Genomic DNA, 27648 nt, shown 5'->3' with positions numbered 1-27648 from the left:
GAGGTCTGATAAACATCATCTTCCTGTAACATCTGGAGCAATCCCGTAGGAAAGCAGAACCGTGTAGCATATTCGTATTCGTATGCCAGCGCTCGCGCCCGCGCTGTCTGTCTCTCTCTCTCTCTCTCTCTCTCTCTCTCTCTCTCTCTCTCTCTGTACATCCTCAAAGAGAGTGAGTGGGGCTATGGATTTTAAAATATTTTAGTACTTCGAAGTATAAGAAATAGGGTAGATGGAAACAGATGTAGAGAAAAATGGCTTTTAGGTGAAAAGTTTAAACAGTAAAGTTCAAAAGTCTACAGGGATTACAGAGGTCTAAGTATTGTATTTCAGACTTCAGCACAACAAAAGGAAACTGATAGTCCCAAAGGAATATATGGGTTACCATGACTACCAAGTGAGATTTCCTGTACCAATAAAAGCTACATGGTGCTTTAACTTGTTAGTGAACACTTTACTGAATTCAGATAAAAAACTATACTATTCCTAGAAACATCCTATACTTGATATAACTTGATAATAAACCTAATCTAATAGAAGCTAAATTAAAAAGAACCTATTACCTTCAGACACAGGTAACTCATACCAGAAAGAGGGAAATTTCCTATTCAGCTAACACACTGCTCATAAGTTCCATATAAAATTTCTCACCAGTGAAGGTAGTTGATTGAATAGCTCCAGTGGTCTTCAATGTGCCAACAGAAGGAAGAAAAGCACATGCCCACATACAACCAAGGGAGTTTCATGCCACATATATCTGCAGTAATATGAGCAAGGACAGACTGCTCCATCACTGGCATATTGTTCAAATTCCAGCCACTATCAAGATACTCCTAAAATGAGCCAGAAAAAAAAAGGTGATAAAGTTATATTTGTACCATGCTAACTCTTTAGAAATGTTTATTTTTTCCTTTCTTATTTTCTTATATTTATTATATTGGTATGGTACATATGTATGCAATGCCTAAAGGAGGTCAAAAAAGGACACCAAATACTCGAGTAGAGACGAACATAGGCAATTGTGAGCAACTTGACCTGGGTGCAGGAAACAGCCCAGGTCCTCTAGAAGGGAAGCAAGTGCTCTTAAAATTACTGAGTCACTTCTTCAGACCCTAGAATTCCATTGCTAAGGGTTGTCTAAAGAGCTCCTACAGCCCTGCCTTTAATCCCAGTACTCAGGACGCAGAGGCAGGTGGATCTCTATCAATTGAAAGTCAGCCTGATTTACAGAGTGAGTTCCAGAATAGCCATGTCTGTTTCACAGAGAAATGTTGTCTCAAAAAAAAAAAAAAAAAACAAAACAAGCCAGACGATGGTGGTACAGGCCTTTAATCCCAGCACTCAGGAGGCAGAGGCAGGCGGATCTCTGTGAGTTTGAGACCACCATAGTCTACAGAGCTAGTTCCAGGACAGCTAGGGTTAGGGCTGTCACACAAAGAAACCAGTCTTAAAAAACAAACAAACAGCCGGGCGATGGTGGCGCACGCCTTTAATCCCAGCACTCGGGAGGCAGAGGCAGGTGGATCTCTGTGAGTTCGAGACCAGCCTGGTCTACAAGAGCTAGTTCCAGGACAGGCTCCAAAGCCACAGAGAAACCCTGTCTTGAAAAACCAAAAAAAAACAACAAACAAACAAACAAACACAAACAACCCCCTCCCAAAAATCCAGATCAAACCAAAAACAATGACAGAGCTCCTTTTAAATAAAAGGAAGGGCTTAAGGTCAAAGTAGGATGACCTCTAACTCTATGTGGTATCTGGTTAGGATCTTAAATAAGTGGACTTGAATTTTATAGACACACACACTGCCCTTGTTTTGTTTTAGGATATAGGAGAACTGAGCATGAAGTTTAAAACATGAAGGAAGACATTAGCTCAAAATCAGGCAAACTAATCTACCTCATTTGCGAGGAGTTGGAATAGTGTACTATTCCCGGGAAGAGGGAAGTGAGGTGAAAAGCAGGGAGGGAGCATCACACTAATACATCCTATTTTCCTATTCTAGGGCTGGTTACCCATGTGAAGACAAATCAAGCTGGACACACGATTAAATACTTCTCCATGTGTATGTAAAATATAAAATGAACACCACACATATGCATATACATTTAAAATCTGACTGCCCACAGAACAGATATAAAAATAGTTTGGGGGCTGGAGAGATGGCTCAGTGGTTAAGAGCATTGCCTACTCTTCCAAAGGTCCTGAGTTCAATTCCCAGCAACCACATGGTGGCTCACAACCATCTGTAATGAGGTCTGGTGTAGACATACAGACAGAATATTGTATACATAATAAATAAATATTTAAAAAAAAAAAAAATAAAAAAAAAATAAAATAAAAATAGTTTGGCCATAGGAGTCCACTACAATGGAAACTTATAAACATTAAAGTTAAATAAGAACTCAATTCCTCAGGTTGTTTTTTTTTTTTAAAGAACTCAGGGTTAGACCCTGAAGGAAAGATGGTAATAATGTTCCGTCATCACCATTCTGTAGCACATAATCAGGACTAGGATTTTGAGGACTTAATTTTTCTTGAATTACTTAAAAATCCAGTAATTAACACTGTGCTGAGAGTAATTATAAATACTTAAGCTGACAAAACAGAATTTCAACATACACTTCCCAAGGCACTTGCAGAGACTTTCAATTGTTACACTGAAGATGTCGCCACTCCAGTATTCTGCCCTTTAGATGTAGAGCTACACCTCAAACTTCAAGTTCCTACAGTCAGAGCCTACCTCTTCCTCAGGAGAAACCTTGATTTTCCCATCTCGTACAGGAAAGCCACTGCCAAACTCCTTTGAAGCAATATCAGCTCCATACTCCACAGTGACATCTTCTTCAATAGTGCTTACCAGTCGCCAAAACTCCTTCTCCACCAGCTCTGTAGGAACCATCTGGAAGCACGAGGAAATTCAAAGAATGGTTTTTCCGTTCACTGACAATGGCAAATTGTTAATGACTGGCTAAGAGATGGGAATCACAGGTTAACATACTAAGGAAAAAAAATCTGTCCATAATTTCCCACAGGTGACTCGAGAAATTCAGACAACAACTCTGTTTTCTAAAATAAATTTTATTAAGAACTGTTAAGTATTGATTAAGAATCCATGTTACCAACTAATTTGGGCTCATATGGACTCAGAAACTGAACGAAATACCAGGGAGCCTGCATGGAAACAACTTAGGCCTTCTTCATATGTTAGAGTTGTGTAACAGGGTCTTATTGTTAAGACCACTAACACTAAAAGCGGGGGCTGTCTCTGACTCTGTTGCCTGCTCTTGGGAGCTATTTCTCCTACCAGATTGCCTTATCCAGCCCTAATACAAGTACCTAGTCTCACTGCAACTAGGCTAGATGATATCCATGGAAGACTCGCCCATATCTAAAGAGAAACAGGAGGAATGGGGGTAGATAGATGGGAGGGGAGGCGGGAGAAGAAACTTTGGTTGTGATGTAAAAACAAGTAAATATGGGGTTGGAGAATGGCTCAGCAGTTAAGAGCACTGACTTTTCTTCCAGAAGACCCGGGGTTCAGTTCCCAGCACCCACATAGCAGCTGACAACTGTCTGTAACTACAAGATCAGACAAACATGAAGGCAAAACACCAACACATATAAAATAAAAATTAAATTATTTTTTAAAAAAACAAACCAACAAAAACCATGAAATTTAAAAAAAAAATGTTACTTGATCACGAACCCAACCACAACTACAAAGAGAGGCCTTCAAGGAAAGGAAAAGGACCTATTTTGGTTTTTTGTTCTTCTTTTTTAATAATCTGAAATAAACTTGTTTTGAGAAATTTAACACCCAACTTTTTTTATTTTTTTTATTTTTCGAGAGAGTTTCTCCGTAGCTTTTTGGTTCCTGTCCTGGAACTAGCTCTTGTAGACCAGGCTGGCCTCGAACTCAGAGATCCACCTGCCTCTGCCTCCCGAGTGCTGGGATAAAAGGCCTGCGCCACCACTGCCGGGCAACACCCAACTTTTTTTAAGCACATTATTTGACTCAACCTAGCTGAAAATAATACAGACAACAAACACGAATTAAAAAATAAGGGTGGAGAAAAATTTTGGTGATCAAGAGTACTTGTTGCTCTCGCAGATTCTGGTTTGATTCCCAGCACCCACGTGTACCATCTCTAACTCTAGATCCAGAGGATCCAATGCCCTCTTCTGACCTCCATAAGCACCAAGCATACAGATGTTGTACAAATTCATACATGCAAGCAAATTACTCCCATGTCAACAAATAAATAAATAACCTAAAAAGATTATAATAGAACAAGAAATTGCAGAATAGAAACAAAAAAATCATTGCCTCAGCACATCCAACAACACAATAAAGCTATCAGAGTGTCAAGGAACTATTCTTAGTAGAGGCAAAGAACTTATATGTCTGAACCTTAGTGTCTTCAAGCTTTTAGGTAAAATAAAATCCAATAACATAGTATAAGCCAGTCAACATGACTATTATGCAAATATATAGGAAAATATTAAATGTATAAGGAGTCAAAATAAAACTTCAACTTGGACAGTGGTGGTGCACACCTTTAATCTCAGTACTTGAAAGGCAGAGGCAGGCGAATCTCTGTGAATTCAACGCCAATCTGATTTACAAAGTGAGTTCCAAGGCAGCCAGAGCTACACTCAGAGGAAATCCTGACTCAAAAAGAAAAAGAAAAAGAAAAAAAAAGAAAGTTTCCTTCTGTACAATGGCTGCCAAAGTGCGATTTATTCATGTCCTTATGGCTTCAATGAATGGAGCTTTTCTTTCACCAGTAATAGAGTTGCAGAGAAGCTGTCTACAGTATCTCGATTAACTCTTTTTTCTTCATTATCTAACTCAGGTGTGGAAGTGCCCCGTTTAATCCAGCATTTGGGAGGCAGAGAGAGGCACAAGAATTCAAGAGTTCAAGGCTGGCTTGGTCCACACAGGGAATTCCAAGCTAGCTCAGGCTACATAATTGAGACTCAATCCCAGAAAAGTAAGATAAAATAAATTTTAAATCACAGTTTAGTTGGGCTGGAGAGATGGCTCAGCAGTTAAGAAAACTGGCTGTTCTAGAGGATCCAAGTTCAATTCCCAACACCCACATGGCAGCTTACATTTGTCTGTAAAACTTCAAGATCTGACACCCTCACAGAGATACATGTACACCAACGCACACAAAATCAAAACAAATACATTTTTAAAAAATCACAACTTAGTAGTAACATGTCTTGACACATGGTGCCAAACCTAGTGACTTGTGTTCAATCCCTAGAACACAAATAGGAGAAAACAACTTCCACAAGTCGTCTTTGATTTCCATGTGCACATTGTTGCCTAAGTACCCCCAAAAACACACAAAAGTAAACCAACTAATAACAAAATTTTTAAAATTCTAAACCAAATTAGTATAAGTCTACATACGTGGACTGGCATGTTGAAGTAATCAGATTTAAATGAATCTGCCATTTCCCCAAATGTACGGAGAGTATAATCCCTTGCTGCTTGTTCAAAGCCAAATGCTTCTTGTGGCTTGCTACATTCCTGCATAGGAAAAAGAAAATTAGTGTTCTAGGTGGCATTTGAAAACACCAAGTGTATCTAGCCAATAGTCATAAGGATAATTTTTTTTAAGATTTAAGATTTTTTTCATTCTATTAGGTCTTCATTAGAAAAATTAATATGTTTAAAGAATAAGATTGTTCCAGTTAGTAAACAACTTTTATTTGGTACTGAGAAATTAAGGTATGTTTTAACAATCTTAATTTTTTTTTCCGCACTAGGTAACTTATTTATTGTATGTTTGCCATCTTAATTTTTTAACTTTGATTTGCTTTCAGGATCAAATGTCTTGTACTAAAAACGAGAGGAATAATATTCAAGAATTTAAAGTATAAAATCAACATAAAATATATCAAAATAGAAATAATCAGATGGAAACAAAATAAATTTCAGACCGGAACATTTAATGGTAACCAAATAATGCTATCAAAACCAAAAAAAAAAAAGCACTAAGTTAACAGAGGCAATATAAAACTGCCCTACATAATGCAGTCAATATTTGTATCATCTCTACCTTGATATTAAACATCTAAACATTTTAAATTTTAACACCATGGACCCTTTCCGCATTCCATAATAACCTGTCCTGTGGAGCCATCGCATGTGACACAATGGCTATACAGAAATCCTTTAGGACCTTTAAAGCTAAGCAGCATAATAAAAAACTTCTTAGTATTATATTTAATTCTAACACAAAACGTAACATTACAATGATTAAGTACTTCTTCCTAAGGATAAAAAAGAATTCTGTTACATTTTGTTAAAATATCAGCACTATATACATACTACATCAAAAATATTTAAGATAAAAAGCAAATTACTAAAATTAGTTGCTTAATATATTTCCATTTGTTTAAAACAGTAATGTCTGGGACTAAGGAGATGACCCTGTCAATGAAGTACCTGCCACACATACATAAGGACCTGAATCTATATCTTGAGAACCCAAAATCCTTGTCCCAGTGCTTGGTGGGAAGGGTAATGAAGAAAGGCAGATCCTTAAAGCTCCTGTCTAGTCACTCTTAAGCTTCAGGCTCAGCAGAGACCCTGTCACTGGTGAACTTGTGTACACATGCATACTAACAAATAAAAGTATCCCTCACCAACATAGACTTATACACGCAAAGTAAGAGAAGAAAAACTCTGGATGAATATATACACTAAGACATTAATAAAATGGTTACCCATGCCCTGTGAAATCATCCAAGTTGTTAAGAATATATTGTTTTACAATGAATTTGTTGGTGAATAAATGAATAAAATGTAATTGTCTAAAAAGAATTTTCTGCCTCTGAACATACATATTATATATAGATACACACACACATACTGTGGAACTTTGTAAGACCTCTTTCCTAGTCACTTCTGCTTTGTTTTGTTTTGTTTTGTTTATTGCTTTTTTTGAGACAGGGTTTCTCTGTGTAACAAGCACTGGCTGTCTGGAATTCACGCTGTAGAGCAGGCCGGCCTTGAACTCACAGAGATCCACCTACCTCTGCTTCCTAAGTGCTGGGATTAAAGGTGTACTCCACTACCACCGACTCCTGTTCACTTCTAAGCCTAGTTTTGTTCATGGACTTTATTATTGTTAAAATTAAAACCCACAGGCAAAGAAAAATGTTCCAAAAACAATTTTATTTCTCAGTCATTAATTCTTACCTGAGCCAAACACTTAGGACACCTCCAGTCTCCCTTAGGAACATCATGGAGAGGGGGAATCAAGCAGAAGGTATGATAACTGTCATCACAGCCGTCACACAGGAGGAGCCGGTCCTCATCATTGCCGCTGCCACATAAGAGGCATACATACAGGTCCACCTACAGCAATGGAAATAAATATAAAACAAAGGAGTGTGATTTTGTGATATGGGATTTCCCTCTGTGTGCTGTGATTACCATTAATGAATAAAGAAATTGCTTTGGACCTATTAACAGGGCATAACTTAGCTAGGAGGGGAAAACTAAACTGAATGCTAGGAGGAAGAGGGTGGAGTCAGAGAGAAGCGATGGAGCACTGGGATCTTTAGCCGGTAAGTCACTGTCACATGGCGATACACAGATTCATAGAAATGGGTTAAATTAATATGTAAGAGTTAGCCAATAAGCAGCTAGAGCTAATGGGCCAAGCAGTGTTTTAATTAAAACAGTTTCTGTGCAGTTATTTTGGGTCTAAGCTAGCTGGGCGGCCAGGAACCAACAAGCAGCTCTCCTTACAATAATTTTGTGGATTCTTTTTTCCATTTTATGTTATGTTATTCTGAGGGTCTCCAAGTAACAAGTGGCCTCTTAGTTGCTAAATTGAGGATAACCTTGAATTTACGTTTCTGACTCCACCTTAAGTATTGGGATTACAGGTGTGCATCACCACACCTTGTTTTCATGCTGTTGAGGAATTAAGTTTAGATTCACAAGCATGCTACTACTAGGCAAGTATTCTACCAAATAGTCATGTGCCAACCCACATAGGGTTGTATATTCACACACACACACACACACACAATCTTAACACATTCTTGGGAATATGTGTATCTGTGTATGCATACCACAGTCCACATGTAAAATTCAGAAGTCTCTTCTACCAAGTGAGTTCCAAATATTAAAGTCTGATCAAGTTTGTTGTACGTGTCTTTAACCTAATGAGCCTCCTCTGCAACCCATATACAGTTTAAATAAAAATGCTATACCTTCTGTAAGAAGTATATCATAATTACTGTGATCTTCAAGTTCTCTCTCCAAAATATTTTTTGGTATAAACAGTCAATATTTGGTTAAGTTTAAGATAATCTCCATAGGTAATAAATTTTTAGTCAAACAATTAATGATATTAAACAAATATTCTGGAAGTATAGTAGAAGATGCCTGTAATCACGGCACAAAGAAGCTATGATATGAGATCTAGGATTTCAATGATAGCCTGGGCATCCGAAAGACCTCAGCACAAAAGAGTAAAAACAAAGCAGAGGCAGGTATATCTCTGGGTCTGGGGACAGCCTGGTCTAAGGAGAGAGCTCCACCACAGCCAGGGTTACACAAACAAACCCTGACTCAAAAAAATAACAAACAAAAACCACTCCTACCACTTGAATTCAATTCGAGTTAAGATTAGTGCCCCCTGCTGGTGATGCAAACTGTGATCCCAGTACTTCAAGGTAGACAGAACTTAAACACAAGCTCAAGATAATGAACCTCCCCACACCCCCTAGAAGAGACCAGAAAATAATTTAATTTCCCAAATACCCAAGGTAAAGCACTAGTTACATACTAGTTACATAACAGCTGAACTCTTTCTCGCACTCACCCACCCCATGGCCCCTCTGTCTGTCTGTCTGTCTCTGTCTCTCTCTCTCTCTCTCTCTCTCTCTCTCTCTCTCTGTCTCTCTCTCTCTCTCTCTCACACACACACACACACACACACACACACACACACACATTAAATCAGTAGAAGATGTATTGGCCAATGCCTTGAGTTTATATCCTGCAGAACTGCAAAAATTGTTAAAATATGGAATCTATGATATTTTATTATGGTAGCCATTTCCCCAAATATAACATTAATAACATACTAACAGAAAGCTGACATGATGTCTAACTTGTTAAATCTGTTTATAATCACAGGGAAAAAATCTGAACTCCACACATTTTCTTACTGTATTTCTTGTGGTATGGTGGGAAAGGAACAGTGAGATCATTTCCAATTTAAAAACACTACTGTCAGGATCTTTCAAGGAAGGTCAATTTTTTTTTTTTTTTTTAAACACAGGTGAAATTCTGTTTGTCTTTTGGCTTTCGGAGACAAATTCAACTATGTAACCCATGTTAGAGTCTGAACCCTTAGCAATCCTTCTGCCTCACCCTCCAGTACCAGGATTGTAGGAGTGAGCCACCACTTCTAGTATAAGCATGACTTTCTTTTTTTTTTTCTTTTTCTTTTTCGAGACAGGGTTTCTCTGTGGTTTTGGAGCCTGTCCTGGAACTAGCTCTTGTAGACCAAGGCTGGTCTCGAACTCACAGAGATCCGCCTGCCTCTGCCTCCCGAGTGCTGGGATTAAAGGCGTGCGCCACCACCGCCCGGCCAAGCGTGACTTTCAACAAAAGTTCCACCTGAGATTTAAAGTCTCCAGCTCTCAATCTACCAAAGCCCTACCCCCAATGCCTCCTTTCCTTTGCTTCCTCACTTCTTGTTCCTTTTCACCCTTACTAGTAGTTAAGAGGTAGAAAACATAAATTTGACTAACTATTGATCTACCCTTCAGCTCAACAGCAGGTAGGCTAATGATTTGTGAACCATTAAATGCTCTTCGTTACTATCCAGTATGAGCTGAACAAATTCAAAAAAAATCGTAACTGCCAATGCTGACTAGAATCCGGTTACCTCCTTACTTATAAATTGATTAAACAGACATTAAAATATCTTTCCTTTGTTGATATTAAGTTAACCGATACTAAGTAATGTACATAAGTATATGCTTATAGATATAGGGATTATTCAAAGGGGGGCAGGGGAATACAGGCTAGGGATGAAGCTCAGTGGTTGAGTACTTGTGTAGTATATACAAGGTCTGAGTTACATATAAAATATGCTGTTCATTTCCCAGAGCTGGGTATGTAGCTCAGTGGCAGAGTGCTTGCCAAATGCAAGTCCCCGAGTGTGATCCCCACCAGAGTAAGAGGGAAGGAGGAAGAGATGGTGGACTTCTACAATCCCAGCTACTCAGAAGGCTGGGACAGAATTACAAATCCAAGGCCACCTTGAATATGAAGAGATCCTGTTTCAAAAGAAAAAAAAAAGCAAGTAATCAAAGGAGGAAAAGAAAATGGGGTAAAGGAGAAAGGTTAAGTGTCACTCACAGCATTGGTGGCTTTTTTAGATCGACTCTTGGGCTTTTCCTTCTCACTTTCTAACACGCAGTCTTTCTTCTCAGTGGGTTCTTGCTTGACATTACTTTTCATTTCTTTCTCTACAGGAGGCAACCCAAAATTAGTTCTTTCTGTATGTGCTATACTCATGTCTGCCCCCTAGCCCACCTCATCCTCTCACTCCTCTCCCAGCATGAACCATACAAACAAAATTCCATGTTAGTTTTCATTTTAATGATAGTTTTCATTTTAGTGACACCTAGGGTTACTACCTACAAGAGCGCAATACTGAGTAGGATAAAATACAAACTGACCTCGAATTCTAGTATGTAAGTTCTATCATGAATATGCTGTTTACATGTGTGTGTGCCTTCAAAATTGGAACTACAGTGTTCTTTGCTTATGAATAAGGCATGTGCAGGGCATGGAAGCACATACCTTTAATCCCAACACCCAGGAGGCAGAGAAAAAATGACCTCTATGAGTTCCAATCCAGTCAGAGCTATATAGTGAGACCGACCATGTCTCAAAGAAAAATTAACAAGAACAACAAGACATGCTTCTCCTGCTCGTGACAGGGATATCAAAAATTCACCACAGGTCTCTACCACATAATACACTGTCTCTTTATAACCTAAGATGATTTCCTGTTTCCAAAACCTGGTAATTTTGGTTAAACTGAGCAATCAAGTATTGAACCATCAAGTGATTCATTTACAACAAACCCAACTCAAAGAACTTAAGAATTATCTCTAAAAGCAAGAGAGATGGCTCAGCGATTAAGAGCACTGGCTGTTCTTCCAGAGAGGTCTCAGCAACTACATGGTGGCTCATAATCATCCACAATTAGATCTGGTGCCCTCTTCTGGCCTGTATACAGAACACTGTATAACAAATAAATAAATCTTTAAATTTAAAGAATTTTAAGTCTCTATACAACTAGTTATAGGTTGAGCCAGGACTCAGATTCACAGCTGTTTAGTTCCCACTATATTGTGTTGCTTTTTCGCTAACACATTAATGTCTATGAAGAACTCATTTTAGCACTGCATTTGCATATGCCCATGTGTACATGCAAAATAGAACTTATCCTATGTGAACTACAAATGTGCCTCTAGCCAGGTCTGGTGGCATATTCCCATAATGCCAGCACTTGGGAGACAGAAGCAGGGAGGGTCATGGCTGAAGAGTTTGAGGCCAGGCAAGAATACACAGAAGATCTTTAAAAAAAAAATAGAGAGAGGGCTGGAGAGACGGCACAGGGGTTAAGAGAATAGGCTGCTCTTCCAGAGGACCTGAGTTCAATTCCAAGCAACCACATGGTGGCTCACAACCATCTGTAATGATGCTCTCTTCTGGCCTGCAGGCATGTGTGCAGGCAGAACACTGTATACATAATAAATAAATTTAAAAAGAGAGAGAGAGAGAGAGAGAAAGGGGAAGTGCAAGAGAGAAAAAAAGAGGATGGGAAAAGAAAGCACGGAAAACAACACCTATCTCAAACCTCTCTCCAAGCCTCTATCAAGTGACAGCCATGTAAGCATTATCAGCTGAACTTCAAATTAGATAAAGTCTCTCCTTGGCTTGAAATAAAAAGGAACCTACACTTTTCAACTCGTCCTTTAAGTGATTTATTGGAACTACATTTCAAAGCAGCATCTATATTCCGAATACGCTTATTTTTCCATTTTCATCCTACTGGCTCGTTAATTGTGAGAATAAAGACAATATAGTAAGATTTTGTTTCTCAAAACCAGCAAGGTGACAAAAGAAATAATTGCCATCATCATTTTTACTTTTTCTTTCTTATTCATGGATAAACTTTCTTACCATTTTCACATTTGAGAGTTGGACAACCCATTCGGCGTCTCAGATTATGAGTCCTAGCTTCTGTTGCCTCTTCAGGTTCTATTTTAATATTCATAGCCTAAAAAAAATTGTCATATATTAACATTTTCTTCTATTTGTTACTAGTTAGTAATTCAGAAGACACCTTGTTCTCCTCTTAAAATATCCTATTTCTGAAATTACTTTTATACACAAACTAAAGAGTATTCTCCAATAATATGGGTTAATTGAAATCAAATTATTAGCTGTGTTACTATCCAAAATGAAAATAACATAACAAGACCTTATTTTCATCTAGAAGCTTTGCTTTAATTATTACCAAACCTGAAACAATTATAAAAACATCACAATTTCATCAACTTCTAAAATTTTGCCAACCTCTTCAAAGGTCTACCAATATTTGTAGAAATTTTGCTTCCACAATTGTCAATGACTTTTTTACTCTTCTTCTTTTTAAAGACAGGGATCACGGACTAGCCTGGGCCACATATTCTGCACAGTTGTTTGTTCAGTTCTGACTAACAACTAAGCAGCTTCCCAGGCAACACAGAATGAGTGCTTCCATTCTTTCCCCTTTGTAAACACACCATCCCCTCACTGGTGTAAAAACCAACAGTGTGAAGTATCCCTTTGACATTACCAAGGTTAAAAACTACAAAGCACTGACAGAAGAGAGAAAGTCAATGATAAATAGCTATCAACACTAAACTCAAGAAATGCTAATCAACCCCAGGAAGTACTGACCTCTGCTCTCATGCGCTTTGCTCGGCGGGCTGGAGGACAGGTTTCTGAGGGCTGTACAGACTGCCTCTGGGGAATGTCATGGGGTTTGTACTCCTTGTCCTTTGTATCTGACGTCAGGTTAGGCTTCTGAAGACACTACAAATAAAACAGTTGCACTAATGAATTTTCTTCTTCCCACCATAATGTGTGTGTGTGTGTGTGTGTATCTATCTCAAAAAAAAAAAAATTTTTGGTTTTACATGGTTTCTCTGTGTAACAGCCATGGATGTCCTGGAACTCACTTTGGTAGACCTGGCTGGCCTCAAACTCAAGAGATCTGCCTTCCTCTGCCTCCTGAGCGCTAGGATTAAAGGCACCACTACTACAGTACAGCTAAAACATCTAAAGAAATATGAAGTCAAATCTAAAATATCATACAGACATTTTAATGTTTAATTTTCTTTTTTTTTTTCTTACATCAACAGCATGACTTAGATTTATTCAAGTGCTTTATCTCCTCAGGTTTAAAAAGCCATGGCAGGCCAGGCATGGCAGCACACATCTGTAATCCCAGTACTCAAGAAAGTTGAAGCAGAAAGACTCTAGGCAATTAGTGAGAACCTGTCTCAAATATACAAAACAAAAAGAATTACCTCATGAATTTAATAACTTTTTCTCGATTTTTATGATCCTGCAGACTCTGACATGACCTGATATGACTAACAGCGCTATAATCAAAATTATCCTGAGTTGAGAAAATAGGTCCTCTCTGACTATAAAGTGGCTTTTCTAGGATTTTCATTTACCTCATTATATATTCATGACAAAGATTAATAGATAATTCACAGAAAACCATTTGATTTTTGCAGGGCCTCTTCAATCTCTGCAATCAGGAGTCAGAGGCAGGTTGATCTCTATAGGCCAACCAGGTTTACACAGTGAGTTCCAGGCCAGCCAAGGCATCATAGTGAGATTCTGTTTCAAAAAGAAAAATACCGAGCCGGGCGGTGGTGGCGCACGCCTTTAATCCCAGCACTCGGGAGGCAGAGGCAGGCGGATCTCTGTGAGTTCGAGGCCAGCCTGGTCTACAAGAGCTAGTTCCAGGACAGGAACCAAAAGCTACGGAGAAACCCTGTCTCGAAAAATCAAAAAAAAAAAAAAATACCGTTCTTATAACATCAGATGTAAAAATGTCCCCATGGGTTCCTATGTTTGTAATACTTGGCTCTCCCTGCCCCCCCCCCCCCCCCCCCGCCCATTAATAGCACTATTTTGGGAGGCTGTATGGCCTTTAGTAGTCGGTGTTTATCTGGAGAAAATGTTGATCAAAGGGTCAACTTACAGACCTGTTTAATTAGCATCTATGCCTGTTTCCTGGCCCAGCACGAGGAGTCCCAACCATACCATCTCAAGCATATTGGTCTTATAACTAACACACACTTTATGTCTTCTCAAGTAGGATCAGAGGTGGTTGATATCATTATACCATAATCACCTTATCCCACAGAGACAGCCACTCTCCTTTAGGGCTTTCAGAAAACATGGTGATGCAAGAGCAAGGTTGTGTTCCATTATGCCCATACACTTTTTTTTTTTTTTTGGCCTTTGAGACTCAGTCTCATGCAGCCCAAGTTGACTGTGAATTCACTGTGTAACCAACAACAATCTTGCCGGGCGGTGGTGGCGCACGCCTTTAATCCCAGCATTCGGGAGGCAGAGGCAGGCGGATCTCTGTGAGTTGGAGGCCAGCCTGGTCTACAAGAGCTAGTGCCAGGACAGGCTCCAAAGCTACAGAGAAACCCTGTCTCGAAATACAAAAAAAAAAAAAACAACAACAATAATCTTGAATTTCTGATTCTTCTGCCTGTGTCTGAGTGCATGTGCCACCATGACAGCAGACAACCATTCTCCCAACTGAGGTACAATCAATCCTCAGCCTTTTTTAGCAAACTTTCTACAAGGAATATGCATCAGCAATTAGAATATATTGGTATATAGTAGGTTAAAACAAACACTTGAGTTATATATACAATGTTTATGAAATCAATCTTGAAATCCCTATTCTTTGTTTACTTATCTTACTACACAAGCCTAGGCTTTTATAAAAAGGCAATATTCCCTTGCATTAACTTCTGGTGTGCTAGGGTTACAAACACAGCAGCTTTTAAGTGCTTTTTGTAAAGAAGCACTTACTTTGTAAACAAGGCAACTAACAAGTTTCTAAAATGCTGCAACTCATAATTCAGCTAAGATCTTCCTTCCCTTACTCATTGAACCTCCACACATAGGAGAATTCAAACAAAGAAAAGTTAATCATTATGCGGCAACTATTTATAAAATGTAACTATAAAAGAGAGGCTAATCTAGTACATGGCCCATGACTATAATCCCAGCACTTGGGAAGCTGAAGTAGGAGAAACACATGTCCAAGGACAGACCAGGATACATACTGTGATGGTTAATACAGCCAACTTGAGAGGATTTTAGCATCACCTGAGAGAGAAGCATCTGGGCATTGTGTAAAGGGTTTTCTAGATTTGGTTAATTAAGGTAGGAAGAAGCACACTAACTGTGGATAGCACCAACTCACGGGCAGGGGCTACTAGGAGGCATAAAGGGAAAAAGCAACATAAGCAAGAGCATTTTTTGTTTGTTTTATTGTTTTTTGAGACAGGGTTTCTCTGTAGCTTTGGAGATGTTCTTTAACTAGCTCTTGTACACCAGGCTGGCCTCAAACTCAGAGACCCCCTGCCTCTGCCTCCCAAGTACTGGGATTAAAGGCGTGTGCCACAACCACTCAGCTAACCAAGAGCATTTTTATCTGTTTCTTGACTGCAGATACAAAGTGAACAGATTATTTTATGCTTCTGAGACCATGCTTTCCTGACAAAATGGACCACAAACTCAAATTTGCCCCAGTTGCTTTGGTCGGGTATTTTGCTGAAGCAACAATAAACTCATACAGTAAGACATTGTCTCAAAATGAATGACATCATCAAAGGCTGACTAAACACTAACATACTTTTTGTTTTGTTTTTTCAAGAGAGAGTTTCTCTATAGCTTTGGAGCCTATACTGGAACTTGGTGTGTAGACCAGGCTGGCCTCAAACTCAGAGATACTCCTGCCTCTGCCACCCAAGTGCTGGAATTAAAAGTGTGCGCCACCACTGCCCAGCTAACATACATTTTTTGTTTTGTTTCGTTTTGTTTTGTTTGCTTTTCAAGACAGGGTTTCTCTGTTTAACAGTCCTAGTTGTCCTGTAACTAGCTCTTGTAGACCAGGCTGGCCTTGGACTCAGGATCCACCTACCTCTGCCTCCCGAGTATTGAAATTAAAGCCATATGCCACCACCTGGCTTTAACATACATTTTTAAATGGAGAGAGGGATTGGGGTGAAGCTCCATCAATAGAATGCTTGTCTCATATGCATAAAAGACCTGGGTTGAATCTCCAGCATGGTATGAACTGAGAATGGAGGTGCATGCTGTGATCCCATCACTTGGCAGGTGAAGGCAAGATGGTTAGAAATTCAAAGTCATCCTTAGCTATACAAGTTGAGGTCAGTCTGTGACACAGAAGACCTTGTCTCAAAATAAAAGCCAAGTGTGGCAGCACCTATAATCCCATCACTTAGGCAGAGACAAGCATTATCTCGGTGAGCTCAAGGCTTGCCTGGTTTAAATTAAAATTACAAAACAGCAAGGGCTACACACAAACAACATCCCAACTTGGGAGACTGGGCAGAGCTTGTTTGATCACCAGTATGCAAAAATTAAAAAAAAAACTGAGTATGAAGTTATCAGACAAGCCACTTTTAGTCTAAAAAGTTCAAAAAAAATAGAAAACAAAGATGCTATGAAAATATATAGGACTTAGCATTCTAGGTGTTACTGGTCTATAGGATTAAGATAGAATTTTTATTATTGTTCTGACCTGAGAACTATCAGTCTTTCCACTGCACAGAAATAGTTCCAGTTATAGGACTGCTCTAGTAACAGAATGTCAAACCATGCAAATGGACTGACACTCCTTTCTACCAGAGCCCTGAAATATGGGGTCGGTGTTACAGCATTTACCCGAAACTGCTGAGAAAATGAAGGCCTCCGGCATCAAGTCCTCTCTCCTTTATAAACCTGACACCCTCCCTGGAAATCCCAGTCAGCAACTGTTAGCCCACTTAAATCACAGGTCAAACTTTTTGTGACAACCAGGGATGCTTGAAATAGCATATGCCATTTTTAAAAAATACGTAATAATCAAGTCCTATACTAAAATACAGATTTTAGCTGTTTTTGACAGTAAAAAGGCATTTTCTTTATAATCTTATTTATTCTAATATAAACTTTTAAGTTGCTCCCCAAACCAAAGTACTGGAATTTTTCAATCAATCAATCAATCAATCAATCAATTAATCAATCAATCCAGTAATGTTTTCTGAACATGATTAAGATTGTCTCACTGCCAACAAAGAAAATGTACCAAACAAATAAGCAGTTAAATAAAACAGGCCAAAGCTGGCTCCAACACTCACCCTCAAACTGTCTCCAGACAGGAATAAGTTGTACGGATGGAGGATTCGCTCATAATGCCCCCTGATGTGTGAACCCACAGCTTTACCAGGAGCAAAACCCATCTTGGTGGCAATTTTGGTCCATTTTCTATCCTTGCAAACAACTGCAAACCCACCTTCTTCTGCGACTAACTATTAACAGCAAAAAATAAAAAAAGAATAAATAAATGTTAAGAGAAAATTACTTTTAATCCCCTACACCTAGGTATGACTCTAAGAACAAAATTCCCAGTTATAACTTTCGTTGTTGTTGATATGCTTTTTATTTGGATGTTTTTCACTTCCTAGATCAAAAGAAGAAAAGAAAAACTACCAGGCATTAATTTTCAACTACAATGTGAACAGCTCTTGACAGTGTGGTTCACAGACACTCTCAAACTACTTCTCACTTCCCCACAGAGGAATAAGGCCCCTGTCCCAGTACTTGATCCTTTCTTACCTTTAAAATCTGTATTTAAAGAAGAGACAGCAAGCATGCCATCATTCTGGTACAAAGAAGTGGGACCTAGAACCGAATTATGGCCTAGCTGTTTTAGCTGAAGTCTTCTCAAATCCCTTGAGTCTTAGGTTCCACTTATCTCAACAGAAATGGGAAGAACTCTTTGCAGCATTGAGGCGTTTCAAAAGAAATAAGGCTTATAGACTAGACAGATAGAGCTGTGATACTTAACGTAAAAAAAGAAAAAAAACAAAACTGCATAAGACAGTTGCCCCGCACTTGCCTTATTAAGCTGGAACAGGTCTAAGATCTTCCTCTCCACATGTGGAATCTTCAGAGTACTTCCCTGTAGTTCCCAATACTTTGCAATCTGGTCCAGGAAATTCAATTTTACACGTGTTTGGGCCTACATGTCCAAAAAAAAAGGCATTTTTAATCTCACCTATTTTTGTTTTCCCATGGCACAAGGTTGAGCTTAATCACAGGTATAAACAATCTTACCATTTTCGTCCCCCAAGTGGCTTACACTACTGGCATGTATATATTCTGATGTACTTGGTATCAATTTAAAGCTCCTGCCTATAACCTTATGCTCTTTTCACTCTTAAGACTATTTAAATACAAAACTAATATTTATTTATTATTAAATTATTAAGAACAAGAGTGTTTGCTTGTCTAAGTTGTATTTAAAAAATAGGTGAGGTGCTGTCTGTCTATGTCTAAGGAAAAATATCACTGTTACATACACTGCTTATGATTTCTATATTTAGATTCTCAGTCAATATACTTTCTGCATACAACAGGGAAATAGGCAAAGTATATAAAATATTGTTGCTCTGAATGATGTTTCAACTAAGAAAAACTACACAATTTAATGTTATTTGTAAAAAAAATCAGCAATGGTTTATTCTAATTTTATTGTTAGTCTGCTTTTCAGGGCAGGGTTTCTCTGTAAAGTCCTGGCTGCCCTGAAACTCGAGATCATCCTGTCTCTGCCTCTCAATGCTGACATTAAAGGTGTGTGTCACCATCCCCAACTACTCTGGCCTTTCCATATTTACCTTAATTAATCCTCCTATACACTGTGTAAATTAAGGGGAATTGGTTTAATAAAGAAGTTGACTGGCCCAAAGCTGGACTGGATAAGGTTAGGAGGACAAAACCAGGCTAAGGACTGGAAAGAGGGGTGGAGTCAGGAGTTGTTGCCCAGACATGAAGAAACAGGAGGTGCAGGATGATAGCAGGGCAACGCCACATGGCAGAATATAGATTAATATAAATGGGTTGGTTCATTTACATTGTAAGTGTTAGCTACAAAAAGGCTGAGCTCTTGGCTTTTTAATATAATTAATATTGAGTCTCTGTGTTGATTATTTGGGAACTGGCAGGCGAGAAAGAAAAGTCTGCCTGCAAGTCTTATTTGATAATTTAAAGATCACAGGAAAACGATAAACATTATTTATGAAATCATTTCTAATCAGTTTTTGTTAGCCTTAGTATAAAACACAAAGGGGACAGTTTGGGAGTTTTATCCGTGTTCAGGCAATTCCCAACGGTAATCCAAAGCTACAAGTTATTACATACCTACTACTCTTCTTTTTTCTTCGTTTCTCTTTTCTTTTCCAGGTTAGGGACTCACTATGTAGTCACGTTTAGCACTGAACTCACTATGTAGATCAGGCCCAACCTTGAACTAGTTATTTGCCTGCCTCCACCCCCTGAGCACTGGGATTAAAGGGAGGCACCACACCTGGCTCATACCTACCCACCTTTGTTCAACTACAAATTTTTGAAAATAGGCTAAAACGCTTCATGGACAGAAATGAAGCTCAATTGGAAAAGCACTTCTTAAGCATGCATGACGCCCTGATTTAATCTCTAGCATCACATAAAACCAGAGGGGAAGGAAGGCAGGAAGACAGCTTTATAATTCAGAAGCTGGACTAGGATACAAAGTAAATTTCTGGCCAGCGTGGGCTACATATCAAGACCCTTTTTCAAATTAAACAAACTTTTAAAGACTTGTAAAATACTAATATAATCAGATTTTGTTATCAAAACCTAGTATTTTCGACCTTGTACTATCTTTTTAATGTTTATGTGTATGAATGGAGTTTTTTGCATGTATGTAAATGTACAGAATGCATACCAAATAGCTGCAGACCAGAAGGAAGTATCAAAAAGTATCTAGTTCCTCTGGAACTAGAGTGATGATTGGTTGTGAATCACCACATGAGTGCTAGGTAGGAAATGAACCAGGGTTCACTACAAGAACAAGAAATGCTCTTAACTACTCAGCCATTTATTTAGCCCTTCTATCTTATATTTTAAAACTTTCTGTAGGGCTGGAGCGATGGCTCAGCAGTTAGTAAGAGCACTGGCTGCTCTTCCAGAGGACCTGGGTTCAATTCCCAGCACCTACATGGCAGCTCACAGCTGTCTGTAACTCCAGTTCCAGGAGATCTAACATCCTCACACACATATACATGCAGGCAAAACATCAATACACTTAAAAAAAAATCTGTAGTTCTGTAGTAAAGAAACAAACAAAAACAACTTCATCTGCTCTCTAAATAACTGACAATGCCACACTTTTCTTTGGGGAAAGTGTGTTACTAAATCTAAGTCTGGCTTAAGAATACTGACTGTTCACAATCATCAGTAACTTCAGTCCCAGGTTATCTGATATCCTCTTCTGATTGCCAAGAGCACCAGACATGCACATAATTCAGACATTCATGCAGGCAAAACAGCCATACACATGAAATAAAAATTTTGAAACTTTTATCTATTTAGCCGGTTGAAGTACATGCCTTTATCCCAGCACTCAAGAGGCAGAAGATGAGGGATCTCTTGAGTTTGAGGCCAGCCTGGTCTAAAGTGAATTTAGGACAGCAGGACTGTCACACACAGAAACCCTGTCTCAAAACAACAAAAATAAAATATAAATTAAATCTAGGGCTGGAGAGATGGCTCAACAGTTAAGAGCACTGGATACTCCTCCAGAAGACCCATGTTCAATTCCTAGCACACACAACTATCTGTTAACTCCAGTTCCAGAGTACTCAACATCCTCATGCAGACAGACATGCATGCAACACACCAATGCACATAAATAAAAAATTTTCAAATTAAAAAAAATGTAGGTTTCATACATAAAAGAAAATTAGGGATTAAAAAACCTTTCCTACTGCATTCTTCTCAAAGTAAATTATCACTGTTCTCAAAAGTAAATTATTTTCAAAATAAACTTTAAAATTCCAATGATCATTATCTAATAAAAATAACTCATATGTATTAATTAAATAGACAGAAAGAAAACTGACAAAAATTAGTATCTTTAATGAAATGTGGTTTGCTACAATGCCTAACTGAGTATCAATTACTGGCCATGCTTTCATTTCACCAAGACTGTAACACAGTGACAGACTGATCTTCAGAGAGTACTCCTCTGCAACACAGATAAACAGAACATTACCTCCAGTTCATTTAGCCTCTGGATACGTGGCGTAAAATGAAGTTTATCAACGTCACAAGCAAATGGTGGCTGCCAATCCTAGAAGAAAGCAAAAGCTAAATTAGATTTAAGTACACTTAAATTATTTTAAAATTAAAATCAAGGTTATATAAACTATCTCTTATCAGTTAAACAAAACATAACGGTGAGGTAGTTTTTCAACCTGTTTTCCAGCAGAAAATTCAGAGTATGTAATACACCCTCTTCCCCCAAATATTAGTACCTGGCAGACACCTCCCTCTATCCTGACCTAGCCCTGAGCCCACCTCTGTTAAAAAGTTGCTGATTTAGGCAAAAAAATATTTTGACTCTATAAAACAATATAATATCAGACTGGGTGGTGGTGGCGCACACCTTTAATCCCAGCACTCAGGAGCCAGGGACAGGCAGATCTTTGTGAGTTCGAAGCCAGCCTGATCTACAGAGCGAGTGCCAGGGCAGAATCCAAAGCTACAGAGAAACCCTGTCTCAAAAAACTAAAACACACACACACAAACACAACATAATATCAAATTATCTATAATTTTTACATATTTAATCTAATCTGTCTCTAGTAAGGAGGAAGAGAAGAAGGGAGAAGAGAGGGCTGAAGAGTTGCCTTAGTGGACATGAGGAGCTGCGTTGAGACCCTGAGAAAAAAAGACAGGCATGTACCTGTAAACCCACAGCTGGATAGCAAACAAAGGCAACTGGAGTTTAGTGGCCAACTAGTGCAACTGATGAGCTTCAGGGTCAGTAGGAAAACGTCTCAAAAATGATGGCAGAGGGACTGGTGAGATGCTCAGTGGTAAAATTGCTTAGTATCAAGTCTGAGAACCAAATCTTGTCTTTGTATATCGCGTGGTATAAGAGAACAGACTTCCACACACGCAACCACACCCGAATATACTAAATAGTTTTTTTTTTAAGTAAGTAATAAGCCAGGCAGTGGTGGCGCACGCCTTTAATCCCAGCACTCCTTTAATCCCAGGGAGGCAGAGGCAGGTGGATCTCTGTGAGTTCGAGACCAGCCTGGTCTACAGAGCTAGTTCCAGGACAGGCTCCAAAGCCACACAGAAACCCTGTCTCGAAAAACCAAAAAAAGGGGCTGGAGATATGGCTCAGTGGTTAAGAGCACTGACTGCTCTTCCAGAAAACCCGGGTTCAACTCCCAGCACCCACATGGCAGCTCACAACTGTCTGAAGATCCAGTTGCAGGGGATCTGACACCTGCACACTAATGCACATAAAATAAAGTTAAATAAGCCATAATTATATATATATATATATATATATATATATATATATATATATATCCCACCATTCTCCAGCTGGCACTATTTAAAAAACAAAACAAACAAACAAAAAAAGATATCTAGAGCTGACTTCTGGCCTCCATACCTGCCTTTCATGGGCATAAGGATGCACAAATATACCTGTGTACGTGCATGCACAGGCACACACGCGCACACACTTAAGGTAAGAATGTAGTTCATTTGATCGCATGCCTGAACCCCTGGGTTTGACCCCTAGTACCTTTGTAATCTTTGCATACAGAGGGATGCAAAGAGAATCAGAAGTTCAAGGTCACCCCCAGCCATATAGTAAATTCAAGCCCTAGGCTACAAGGATAGTCTTGTGTTTAAAAAAAAAGAGTTTGTGTGTCATTGTATGTAAAATGAATAAAAAATAAATACATACAAATAAAAATTATATATTATTTTATATCAAAAAAGAAAAAAGCCTCAATCCCCATCTAAACTACAGATATCCTGATTCTTGTTAAGTCCCTCCAAATGGAAAAAAAATACCAAATTATCTTATCACACTGTGATATTTATTTTTAAAATTGTAATATTTGTACTACTTGAAATTTTCTTTGATTGTTGGGTATGTGCTGTTTTATACATAATAAAATAAAGACATACAAAAAAAGAAAGAAATTATATCAGATCAGTTCTTCAGTAGAAAAAAAGAATAGATATTTAAACCAATTTTTAAAGATATTCTTAATGTCTACTCACATAGGTTATCTCTTCTTTAGAGGATTTTCCTACCACTGAGGAATTGCTATGATGAGGAAATAACAGGTAAGAAAATTGCTCAGTTCCTAACAGTGTAAAAATAAAAAGGAAGGAGAATGCGGCTCAGTGGCAGAATAAAGTTATGTTAATACCAGCACTTGGGAGGCAGAGGCAGGTGGATCTCTGTGAGTTCCAAGGACAGCCAGGACTACAGAGAAACTCTCTCAAAAAACAATCCAAATTATGAATAAATTGATACCTAAATATGGTAGAAACTGGAAAACAACTTAAATATATGCAATAAGGGTACAGCTGAGAAAAAAATGTTTTACTGACTTCAGTTTGGGATAATGAAAGCTCTAACGACATGGTGATTATGGATGCACAACACTGTGTTCAGCACTAAATTTATACTCAATACACTTGATGGTTATAATGACAAGTTTTCTATTACATATTTTAACATGGCAAACAAAGACAAATGTTAAGACATAGACTTTATTGACAAGAGAACCTTACCTGGTTTAAATATAAACCCAAATATTTTAAATAATATATTATTTCAGGGGGGCTGGAGAGATGGCTCAGCGGTTAAGAGCATTGCCTGCTCTTCCAAAGGTCCTGAGTTCAATTCCCAGCAACCACATGGTGGCTCACAACCATCTGTAATGAGGTCTGGTGCCCTGTTCTGGCCTGCAGGCATACACACAGACAGAATATTGTATACATAATAAATAAATAAATATTTTAAAAATATATATATTATTTCAGATTATGAAAATACTAATTCATAGCCTTTAATCCAATTTCATACTCAGAACTGTATTAAAGCTAGGGATGTGGCTCAGCTTGTAGCATGCTTGCTCCTGTCTAGTCTATCTGTTGGTGTGATAAAATCCTCTAACAAAAGCTAAAGAGATGACTCGGCAGTTAGGAACATGTGCAGCATAATTACACGGAGGAAAGTTTAGATCCTTCACCAACATAACAAACTGAGAATCCCTGCACATCCACAACTCCAAGTCAGAGAGGGAATGCCCTTTTCAGGTCTCCACATGCAGAGGGTTCATCCTGGCTCACAATTCAAGAGTCCAGTCCTTCACTGCAGGAGCTCAAAGCATCTGTCGAACCCCATCAATCAGCAAGCAGAGAGCAATGAATCAATCAATGCATGCGTTCTAGTACTCAGCTCACTTTCTTCATTTTTGAGAGTCCAAGATGCCCTTCAGGGAATGGTCCTGCCCACAGTTCATTAATCTAAGACGACCCCCCCCCCCGTGTCTAGAGCCACCCCATGCCTAGAGCCCTGTCTCAGATTATTTTAGATGTCATTAGGTTGACAAGACCAACCATCACAAGACCTACCATATATGTGATATCTGTATATATGTGTATATATATACACACATGGGTTTGATCCCCAGCATGACATAAAAACTGGGCTTGGGCTGTGGGAAGTAGTTCTGTGGATACAGTGCCCATTGTGCAAATGTGAGGACCCTCAGAATCCAGATAAAAGTTGGGCACAGTGACCCACACTTGTAATGCCAGTGATGAGAGGTGGGAACAAGCAAATCCTATAAGTCATCCCAATGTCAACTTGTCTGAGAAGCCCTCAGACACACAGCACAAGCAAGCCCATGCATACACTGCAAAAATAAAACAGGCATGGTGAAGCACACCTGTGATCCCAGAACTTGGGAAGCACAAACAAGAGGATCAGAAGTTCTAGGTCATCTTTGGCTATGTTCAAGCCACCCTGGGATGAAATTATGTCACAAACATACATAAAGTATTCTATAGTCAGGTGTGCCAGTACACCTGTAATGCCAGCTGTTAGAAGGCTGAGGTTAAGAAGGCAAAAAATTCTAAACCTGCCTGAGAGAGAAAAAGAAGAAAACAGAAAATACTTCACAGAATTGCCAAAGATTAAAGTTTATGTTTAGATCAATCTGAAGAAATTATGTTAAATTTACACAGAACAAGATGTCACAGGAAAGAAACCACACTGCTTCTTAATGCCGTGTGGCCTAAGTAAGAGGAAAGCTAGTCCAGAGCTTTGCTCTTATACTTTTACAAAGGCTAACGGCTTCCAGAAAGGAACCAGGGCTGGGTGTTATGGCTCAGTGGTACACATCTGCCTGGCAAACCTCAGACTCTAGGTTCAACCCCAGTAAGGTTAACTTTTTAAAAGGAAGGAAAGAAAGAGGGGGGTAGAAAGGAAGAAACTGATCAGGGTGTGTATGTATCAGAAGACAATTTTAGGGAATCAGTTCTTCCACCATGTGGGTCCCTAGAGTTGAGTTATAGGAAACCAGGTATGGTATGTATGGCTCAACATCTGTAACCCAGCATTTGTGAGGCTGAGGCAAGAGGATTGCTTGTGAATTTACGACCAGCCTAGACTGCATATAGTGAGTAATAGACCCAGCAGGGATACAAAATACTACTCTATCTCCAAAAAACAGTAAGAAAATCAGACTACAAAGCAGTCCTATATAAATTTCCTTCTGAGATTTAATTTCTTCTGCTTTTAAAACTTTTTTTTTTTTTTTTTTTTTGGTTTTTCAAGACAGGGTTTCTCTGTGGTTTTGGAGCCTGTCCTGGAACTAGCTCTTGTAGACCAGGCTGGTCTCGAACTCACAGAGATCCGCCTGCCTCTGCCTCCCGAGTGCTGGGATTAAAGGCGTGCGCCACCATCGCCCGGCCTTTTAAAACTTTTTAAAAATTAACTTTCAAAACAAAAATGACAAGCACTGTTTCTTAGCACAGAAACGCACTCTGCAGGAAGGTGATCAGAAAGACGACCCTGGGGACTGAAACCCTGCAGAGAGGACTGAGGAGCCTGTGAGTTCACCTGTCTCAGCACCAACTCAGAAACAACCACTTAGGCACACTCGACTGAAACTGTTAAAAATCAAAAGTTAACCATGTGAGAGAACTTTCCAAGAATGCCTAAGATTCTCCTTAAATGCCATAAGAATTCTTAGTAGAACAATTATTAGCATCCATATATTTAATATATCAGAATATCCCTTAAATGCTTCTAATTTATAGTTTGTTAAGTGCGTGAAGTATGATAATTTCCAAAATAAGAAAGTACACTCAACAGAAGCTCCACACGTTTGTGTTTTGACTCCCTGCAGTCAAACCAATTAAAACTCATTGTCAAATGAGTTGGGGTTTTTTGTTTGGTTTTTTGTTTGTTTGTTTGGTTGGTTTTTTGAAACAGGGTTTCTCTCTGTAACAGTCCTTGTCGTCCTGGAACTCACTTTGCAGATCAAGCTGGCCTCAAACTCACTGAGATCTGCCTGCCTCTGCCTCCAAAGTGCTGGGATTAAAAGCGTGCACCACCAGGGCAAAAACTCATTCTTGAGGAGCATTTCCTCTCAGTCCGCCTCCATCCTCTAGGGACTTGTCCTCCTGGTGCAGACCCAGGGTTCCCCTACTTCTTTCCTTTTAACACATCTCCTAGACCCATAGAACAGTCTCCACTAGGGACCCACAGCAGCCACACCAGGCTGGGACTCAGGCCATCAATGCATCAGCTCAACTCAGAGAGAAGCTTCTTGCTGTAGAGTAATTAACTCTGAGACCCACAACTAGACAATGTGCAGAGGGTGAAAGTTTGGAGCACTCATCTAAGTCCTAAACGGGATGCGATTATGAAGTCCCCTCCCCACAAGGGATCTCTAAGAAGCACAGTAGTAGGTTTCTCCAAGGAAACACCTACCAAACACAACATGGCTGAATTTCACAAGACCTGCACCAGTTCAAACCAGACAAAATTTCATCACTAACGGGGGTGTGTGTGGGGGGGGGGGTGGACCAAAGTCTGACCCCCTAACTGCTGGGAAAGGGAGAAATCAGTTTTCTTCAATTCAGTATCACTGGGTTTATCAACCACACTCCAAGGCATGCTCCATGCCCAGGAGAAGAGGCAACAGAAACCAGACATTTTTGTGTGGATATTGGGGGGAGGGGGGGATGGGTGTTCAATTTGGGTTTTTTGTTTTGCCTCTTGTCCTTACTGAGATTTTTGTTTGTTTGGCTGGTTTGGTTAGGTTTTTGAAGACAGTTTCTTTTTTTGAGACAGGGTTTCTCTGGTTGTCCTGGAACTTGCTTTGT

General features: G+C 39.1%; 1 protein-coding gene across 1 annotated transcript in view; it reads right to left on the bottom strand.

The window, feature by feature from the left end:
* The window catches only part of Kdm5b (lysine demethylase 5B), a 69764-nt gene that overhangs the window by 26618 nt on the left and 15498 nt on the right, over positions 1-27648 (bottom strand). Inside the window, exons 2-11 of the mRNA XM_041648032.1 lie at positions 21479-21556; positions 18284-18406; positions 17523-17693; positions 13012-13146; positions 12250-12346; positions 10411-10520; positions 7222-7380; positions 5425-5544; positions 2743-2901; positions 652-833 (exon numbers count right to left, since the gene is read on the bottom strand). Coding sequence (XP_041503966.1) covers positions 652-833; positions 2743-2901; positions 5425-5544; positions 7222-7380; positions 10411-10520; positions 12250-12346; positions 13012-13146; positions 17523-17693; positions 18284-18406; positions 21479-21556 — 1334 coding nt within the window. The remainder of the gene's footprint in view (positions 1-651; positions 834-2742; positions 2902-5424; positions 5545-7221; positions 7381-10410; positions 10521-12249; positions 12347-13011; positions 13147-17522; positions 17694-18283; positions 18407-21478; positions 21557-27648) is intronic.

This window comes from Microtus oregoni, unplaced genomic scaffold (assembly GCF_018167655.1).
Source record: "Microtus oregoni isolate MIOR12 unplaced genomic scaffold, Mior012 000003F_ref0000135, whole genome shotgun sequence".
Lineage (NCBI taxonomy): Eukaryota > Metazoa > Chordata > Mammalia > Rodentia > Cricetidae > Microtus > Microtus oregoni.
This window is presented reverse-complemented; position numbering and strand designations above follow the sequence as displayed.